This window comes from Asterias amurensis, chromosome 15 (assembly GCF_032118995.1).
Source record: "Asterias amurensis chromosome 15, ASM3211899v1".
Classification (NCBI taxonomy): Eukaryota; Metazoa; Echinodermata; class Asteroidea; order Forcipulatida; family Asteriidae; genus Asterias; species Asterias amurensis.
In genome coordinates, this window is record NC_092662.1 from 8,953,311 (window position 1) to 8,962,329 (window position 9,019).

The 9,019-nt window shown below is 41.4% G+C and overlaps 1 protein-coding gene across 1 annotated transcript; it reads right to left on the reverse strand.

Moving 5' to 3' along the window:
• Positions 1–5,305: 5,305 nt before the first annotated feature.
• Positions 5,306–7,600, reverse strand: LOC139948396 (uncharacterized). The gene has a single exon (XM_071946541.1). It carries the CDS (start codon positions 7,598–7,600, stop codon positions 5,306–5,308), a length of 2,295 nt encoding a protein of 764 aa, XP_071802642.1.
• Between the last annotated feature and the right edge of the window lie 1,419 nt (positions 7,601–9,019).

Below are 9,019 nucleotides of genomic sequence, written 5' to 3' on the forward strand. Positions count from 1 at the left end.
AAAGTTTCATGTAAATGTGAGGTAATTTGACAACTGGTTAATTTCAACCCATAGGTTTGTACACTAAATATTTGGGGGAGGGGGTGTCTGGCATGCCTAATGCAGCAGAAAATTTGTCTGGCGGTTGAATTTTTTTACTGAGCATGATGTTAATGACCATTTCCACTTGATTTCATGTGGTACCTATAGAATGTTTGATTCAGCCCATTATTTTGCCTCTTTGTTGGGCATCCATGCGCCACACGCAGCGGGGGGTCCTCGGCAGACATCCATATCTGACTATGTCAGGTTATCCACTAAATGTTCCTGTACTCAAATATTGGTACCTCGTTCTTTTAACCAAAGTGCTCTGGGCTGCCGTTCTATATTCAGGGTTTGGATTGAGGGCTGATGATCAGAACCGATGAGCTCATGATTGACAAATAATGAAAGACGAAAGTATTTACTGAAACTGTATGGTGCCAATTCCAACAAACAGTTACTGGTTTAAATGATCCCCCCATGAAAAAAAAATTGTGGTTGATGTTACCTTTTGTTTTTGGCGGTTTTTTGTTAAAGTCAATGTACTTGTAAAAATAATTACCAATGTCTGATGAACTTTTTCGTTTGTTTTGGTTTCCGCTAAAAGAAAAAAAAATGAAATATAATGTTTTTGGCACTGTTCAGATAATAATTGAACCCGAGTATCGACACAGACTTCGATGATAGCAGACTTGATGACGTCATCTGGTATCAAATTACACCCCAATATCCAAATTGAAAGACTGTGGACACTATTGGTAATTGTCAAAGACTAGCATTCACAGTTGGTGTATCTCAACATATGCATAAAATATCAAACCTGTGAAAATTTGAGCCTAATCGGTCGCCGAAGTTGCGAGATAATAATGAAAGAAAAAGCACCCTTGTCACACGAAGTTGTGTGCTTTCACATGCTTGATTTCGATACCTCAAAAATTCTAAAACTGAGGTCTCGAAAGCAAGTTCTTGGGAAAATTACTTCTTTCTCGAAAACTACATCACTCCAGGAGGGAGCTGTTTCTCACAATGTTTTATTCTATCAACCTCTCCCCATTACTTAGAATCAAGAAAGGTTTTTATGATGATAATTACTTTGAGAAGTTACCAATAGCAATAGTATCCACTGCCTTTAATATTTGTACAAAATCATAACGAACCACATGCTGGATTTTTATAATCTGACAATCTCGGTCGTAAAATGTTCAACGATCGCTACACACACAGTGTGACCACGTTATTGAGAAATATACTTTTCTGCACACTTAAAAATGTCAATAATTAAATGCCATTATTATTTAAATCAATGAAACACAACTAAAGCTGTTTAATACAGCTTTTACACAACCATGATACGTTTTATGGTGTGTTACGCCCGTGTAAGCTATTGATCTATACTAGTAAAAGCGTAACCTGCGCCATCTTGGATTGAAAATTAGAAGGTCCAGTGGTATGGCATCCTTGTGGAATCCAACACGGTTGTGTGTGTGGAATTCAATACGTTTGTGTGGTTTCAGACGTCAGGTTGCAAGTCTGCAAAACCTGGACCCAAACTCGCACTTACAAGTCATGTGATTGGAGGAAGTTTGGGCGGCGACCGTGCGTCAACCACTGGTCGATGTTGTTACCAGACTTCCTAGAAATCTTTCTGACAGGCGACTCATTGGACAGTGTTTCGCAGATGGTGCTCCGGATTGGTTCATTCATTGCCCCTTGCCCGCCCACCCGCCATTCGATCCGCCCTTTTTGATCAGGTTACTTTCGTATTGTACTAAGCATGGTTCTCCGGATTAGTTCATTCATTGCCGCGCAGGGTCGAAAGGGTCGAAGAGGCTGGGTACCCGGACAAAACCGAAACCAATCTCACGGATTTGCATTGAATGGATGAAGTACCGTAGATTGATGTTTCGCAGGCGACCATGTGTCAACCACTGGTCGACGTTGTTATCAAACTTCCTAGAAATCCTTCTGACAGGTGACTCATTTGTTGAAAAGATTAAATGGAGAATATTTATAAAAAAGCATTCACTTCAAAACGGCATGAGAATTATCATGATGGACAAGGATGGGATCAAACGGAAGCTTTATAATTTGGAAATATTGGGTAGGGCCGGCTATAGGTTTGAAGGTGTCTAAGGGAACTTTACAATTAATAACATTTTGGGATTGGGGGGGCCTTACACAAAGAGCCTAAATAACCTTGCCTTACATTCTGGTCAGTGTATTGTGAGTGGTGTGTTGTCTGGTCTTGAGACAGGCCACCTGTTGCTGGTGAAGGAGGTCGCCGTGGGACCACTTTAGGTTGAAAGTGGGTGGCGACCTCGGACTTACAAAAATCTCTATACACAAATTGCACTATTGATGCAAAACGCATCTTGCTGTTTTTAAATTGTGGACACTATGTTTTGCCAGTAAACTCAAATGAGTACATGAATACTGTTTTAGAATACGGTCTGTTCATAGAGGTATAGTGTTGCAGTTTCAGAGTTTAGCCCATCACGGAAGTTTGTGAAACTTATACACGTCCGTCAAATGCTGTTTTGAAGCTGTAAAAAGAACTTTGCATTTGGTCAAAGCATAGAGTAAGGACAGGTCAAAGTTGTTAAGCAAAACGACATTAAGTTTCCTTTTGAATAAGTCCATTCACAAAATTGGTTAGAGCAGCGTGTCGGTCAGGTCTCAGAATGTACATTTTGCCAAATCCATTTTGTAGCCCAATTTAGCGATCGGCCCGTCGGGTTGGTTACTGGAGATAATATTAACAAAATAGACCTCATGTGGCTGAATGGGGTACATTTTTAGGAGTTTGTCTATTGACCCGAACTGGACGTAACAAACCCTTAAAATAACTTGACATGCTTTCTGAAAGTGAAATAAGTTAGAGGAAATTAAGGAGTGAGGATGAATTTATCGTTTTTATTTAGTTTGTACGATATAGGGTTCCAGAGATATGGGATGTATGGAGGTTTGATTATTCAACGTCACTCTGTCAAATATCATTGTTACGCAGATGACATTCAGTTATACGTTTCTTTTCCCCCCAAGTCAAAGTCAGGCACTTTGTTCCACTCACAATCTTGAATCCTGTTGGAGGATATTTGTAACTGGTTGAGTGTGTACTCTCTTAAATTGAATTGTACTAAGTCTGAGTTTCTATTGGTTCTAAGGTTCAATTAGATAAGATCAATGTCACTTCTTTCAAGATTGCGGATTCTGCGATTCCTCTCTCTCTTATTCTTGCAGAAATCTTGGTATAACTTTCGATTGTACAATGTCTACGTCAGGTCATATATCCAATGTATGTAAATCTGTTCGTTACCAGTCGAGAAATGTTGGCTTGATCCGCAAATACCTGACCCGTCCAGCCACTGAGAAATAGTCCATGCTCTCATATCGTCTCGGCTGGATTTCGGTAATGGTCTTCTTTTTCACTTACCCCAAACTCAACTTTCTAAACTACAAAAATTACAAATCACAGCAGCTCGCATTGTCACACTTACCAGGAAACACACTCACATTACACCGGTTCTGAAGTCACTTCACTGGCTACCAGTCGAATATCGTATTAATTTCAAACTTCTGTTGCTTATCTTTCATTACGTTAATGGTTCTGCCCCTGTATATAACATTTCTTTGGTTAAAGCTTATACTCCTGTGCGATCTCTCCGATCTTCCAATACATGCATGCTACAGGTTACTAAGAGTAGCAAGTCATGGGGCGATAGGTCTTTTTCCCATGCTGGACCCACACTCTGGAATGACTTGCCTCTACAAATCCGCAATATTTCTAACATCAATACTTTCAAGGTTAAGTTGAAAACCACTTTGTTTAATCTCGCCTATGTGTAACTGGTATATTTGTCTTATATTTCTTGCTGTGTGTGGTTCCCCCTTCTTTGCGGATTGAGCACCTCATTTTGGTAGATTTTGGCGCCCTATAAATATTCTTTATTATTACTATTATTATTATTATTATTATTATTGTCGTTGTCGTTGTCGTTGTCGTTGTCGTTGTCGTTGTCGTTGTCGTTGTCGTTGTCGTTGTCGTTGTCGTTGTCGTTGTCGTTTTCGTTGTTGTTGTTGTTGTTGTTGTTGTTATTTCATTTTATCACAGCATGCAAAAGAAAGATCTTCTTTTCCTTTGTGCCGGTAACTCCTCGAGTCGGGCTACGTCCCGTAGCCTTAGATCTCAAGGGTCTTTCTCAGGATCCTCGCTGTTTTCAAAAGCGCTGCCTTCTGTAACAGATCTACCATCACATTTGTCCCTATTTCATCTAGATGTTTCCCCAGTGCTTTGGGAATGGTGCCAAGTGCTCCAACCACCACGGGAACTACTTTTACCTTTACCTGCCAAATCTTACGAAGTTCCCTGGCCAGGTCCTGGTACTTCTCGATCTTTTCCATCTCCTTCGAAGCTACACTTATATCACCTGGCACAGCTATGTCAATGAGATGACACATCTTCTTCGTCTTATCTAATAGCACAACATCCGGACGCCTATGTGGTATAACATGATCGGTCTGAATGTTAAAGTCCCAAAGGATCTTGACCTGGTCGGTCTCTACAACTTTTTCCGTAACATGTTCGTACCATTTCGCAAGCACTTTGACACCATACTTCTTACACAGATCCCAGTGAATCACTTTGGCCAGCTTGTCATGTCTTCCTTTGTACTCCGTTTGGGCCATCTTACTGCATTCGCTAACAATATGAAATACAGTCTCCTCTGCTTTATTACACATTCTACACATAGGAGAGACGTTTGCTTTCTCTATCCTTGCCTTCATTACATTTGTCCTTAGAGACTGGTCTTGCGCCGCAGTAATCAAGCCCTCTGTTTCCTTCTTTAGTTCTCCACTCTTTAACCAATTCCATGACTTGCTGCTGGCCACTTCCTCAGTACACCTCAAGAACCGGCCATGAAGTGGTTTGTTCCTCCAATCTTTATGTCTTTCCTCCTTCCTTTCCCTCTTGTATTCCTTCGGCCCAACTTCGTCTGCCCTCGTGTACCTTTGTCCAACTTTCAACAGGCTCTCCTCGGTCCTCCTGACATGACAATGCAAGCTTCTGCGCTCGATGTTAACACTGTCCGCCACGCTACACAACCCCCTTCCGCCCTCTGACCTCGGAAGATAGAGTCTACTAACATTTGACCGCGGGTGTAGCATGCCATGCATGGTCATTAGTTTTCTTGTCCTCCTGTCAGTGACATCTAGATCTTCCTTAGTCCACTCGACAATACCCGCACTGTACCTCATCAAAGACACGGCCCATGTGTTAATCGCCTTAATCATGTTCCCCCCCGTTTAGTTTAGACTTCAAACATTTTTTTACACGCCTGATGTATTCTGCCTTCAGCCTTACCTTTGATTCCTCGTGAAGGACATGGTCCGATTCAAGAACACCAAGATACCGATAACTCTCCTCCTCACCCAAAGCCCTCAACTGTGCACCATCAGGCAGAGCAATGCCATCGGAATGTACCCTCTTCCCCCTCTTCATGGTCATTGAAGCACATTTCTCCAGACCGAACTGCATCCCAATGTCATCACTGAAAATCCTGACGGTTTGCACCAAAGAGTCGATCTCGGCCTCATTCTTCGCAAACAACTTCAAATCGTCCATAAAAAGCAGATGGTTGATCTTGCATCCGTCCTTCTTCATTACATAACCTGCACTCACCTTCCTTAGAATCATCGACAGGGGCATCAGTGCAAGAACAAACAGCAGCGGAGACAGAGAGTCCCCTTGGAAAATACCTCTTCTTATGCATACCTTGCCCAGATTATCATCGTTGGCTGTCAGATTTGTTCGCCACGTCTTCATGCTCTCACCTAAAAGACGTTTTACTGCATCAGCCACTCCAACCATATCCAGACATTCCATTATCCATGTGTGCGATACCATGTCATACGCCTTCTTGTAGTCAATCCATGCCATTGCCAAATTAGTCTTTCTGCTCCTGCAGTCCTTCAGTACAGCCTTATCGATGATAAGTTGATCCTTCGTACCTCTGGACCGCTTCTTACAGCCTTTCTGCTCCTCCGGAAACAACTGTTGGTCATCCATATGGCGGTACAGGTCTTCTGCAATCATACTGGTGAAGAGTTTATACATCACAGGTAAGCACGTGATTGGTCTATAGTTACTGGCAATGTTACCTTTCTTGACATCCTTCATAATCAGCACCGTTTTTGCCTCAGTCATCCAAGATGGGACCTTACCCTGTACTAGACAGTCTTGCAATTGTAGGGCCATTCGCTCATGCAAACTACGGAAGTTCTTCAACCAGTACCCATGCACGTGGTCCAGACCCGGGGCTTTCCAATTTGGCACCTTCTTTATCTGTCTCTTAACCTTGTCCACGTCAATCTGGAACCCTTCTTGCTGTTGTACCCCTCTCAATTCATCTTTCACATCTGTTAGCCATGCCGCTTGTCGGTTATGTTTTACTGGTTTGTCCCAAATACCACCCCAGAAAGTTTTTGCCTCTGTTGGTCTCGGGCCCGCTTGCGTACTGTCAGCCTTCCCATCCAATTCCTTAAATAACTGACGCTGATTGGTGCTAAATAATCTATTCTGGTGAAATTGCCTAACCCTGTCGTCATACCTCTTCACTTTTGCAGCCTTAGCCTTAACCCTCTGCTTGATCTCCTCTATTACAACACTCGCACCCTTACGTTTGACGTTGTACTTTGTCATAATTGTATTCCTTAAGTCTGAACTATTCAATAAACCCTTATTCATTTGTTCTATTCTACTGAGATCTCTTCGCAAATCTTTAATCTGACCCTCCAGCCGACGTTTCCACCATGGTGTACTGTTCCCTTGTTGAGACACCTTTACCCCTAACTTTTCCCCTACTACAACTGCCCCTGCAAAAATAAGACGGTTAGTTTCCGATAAATTATTCGTACTTACCGACCCAAGGACTTTACTTACCACGGCTGACATTTCTGTCAGCCTTTTCCTTGGGACCCGGCGCAAAGCTGGAATACTCCACCCGTTTGACCCTTTCGCCGCTTCCATCACCTCTTGAAGCCTAGCCTTAATCTGCACCTCCTCCTCCGTGAACTCTACGCCCTCCTCATCGTCGATGCCATCATCATCCTGACCATCTCGCACCCCTGGCTGGTTCACCTCATCTTCACTCTGTAAGCTAGCAGCCGCCTCCTCCGGTATTTGGTGGTTAACCATATCTGTTCCATCACTTTCAGCTTGTACTATCCTCCTCATCTCCTCAATTTCCACATTGGTTAACCACTGGTTCCGTTTGATAGTACTTATCTGGTCTGCAAGGCGCTGCTCACTAACCTCAAACATTCCTTTATCTTGCCATAGGCTTATCATTCTCCTTCTGTATCCTCTCTTGTCCGGCTCACTCTTAATATAACATTCCATTGCAATTTTGTTATCGTTCTTACTCCATTTTCTCCTGGTTCCACCACGAATCCCGTTGTGAGCAGTTTGGATACGATCTGGTAGCACCTGCTCAGGCATACCAACCAGATCGGGTGAAGGACTTCCTCTCTGGGAGTTTGTCACTCTTTCACCGTTGAATTGATGCTCCATAGCACTCATTATTAACATCACAAAATTGTGAGAAAGTTTATAGTTTCAGGGAGAATTACATACAGCAACGCTGTAGAATATCCAACCCTACGAAGACTCAACACTGGTTGTAATCAAGATGTTCCAAAGGACGCGGATGATGCGCGCGTCCGTTCACTGATTAAATGCACACGGTGCGGTCTACGTTGAAGAAAGTTTTCCGAATAGGAACAAAATCCAACCTTTTTCCACCAAAAATAGCAACAGGGTGTTAACTCGTTGGATATGGGACGCAGAAGCGCTATATTTTTCCATATTTCACTCACGCTTGTGTGATAACTTATAATAAAAATTAATAATAATATTACCTTACGCTTGTTATTTGTATAGCATAATGTACAGCGTATAAAGTAGAAAAACTCGTGAATTCTTCCCTTATTAAATTAATTGGGCTGAGCTAATTAGCAGACTTAAGAAGCTGGGGCGCTAATCTGATATAGCCAGGGTTGTTAGGAATAGATTTATAAAATAAAAATTAATAATATTTTCCAAATAAGATGGAACTCTTTGTCTTGGTAATTGCCCATACCTTATGCGCTTGTTATCTTAGTATATATATACAGCGTATAAAGTACCAAAATTCGTAAATTGTGCCTTGATTAAATTAATTGGGCTGAGCTAATTAGCAGACTTAACAAGTTGGGGCGCTAATCTGCCATAGCTAGAAGTATAAAGAATAGATTTTTGAAATAAAAATTAATAATAATTACCAATTAAGATGGAACTCTTGGCTTTGTATTTGCCCACACCTTACGCGTGTGTTTAGTATATTATACAACGTATAGTAAGAAATTCGTGAATGTTTTTCTTAATTAAATTAATTGGGCTGAGCTAATTAGGTAAGGTAACACGTCGAGGTACTAAATTGATTTAGCCATGGGTATGTGAAACACATTTATGAGATAAATAATATTAATATTTTCCAACTTAGATGGAATTCGTTTGTTTAGTTTTTGCCTATACCCTACGCGTGATGTATTAGGCATATAGCGTATAAACGGTACGAAATTCGCAATTTCTTCTCTAATTGGATTAATTGCGCTGAGCTCATTAGAAAACGTTACACAATGGGGCGCTTATTTGACTAGGCCAAAAGTATAGGGAACACATTTATGAAATAAAAACTAATAATATTTTCCAATTAAGATGGAACTCTTGCCTTTTTATTTGCCCCTTCCTTATGCATACAGCGCATACAGTATTAAATTAATTGGGCTGAGCTAATTAGCACACCTAAAACACTTGGGCGCTACTTTGATATAGCCAGGGGAATGTTGAACAGATTTATGAAATAAAAATTAATAATGCTCTCCAATTTAGATGGAACTCCTGGCTTTGTATTTGCCCATACCTTACGCATACAGTGCATACAGTACAAAAATTATAAAA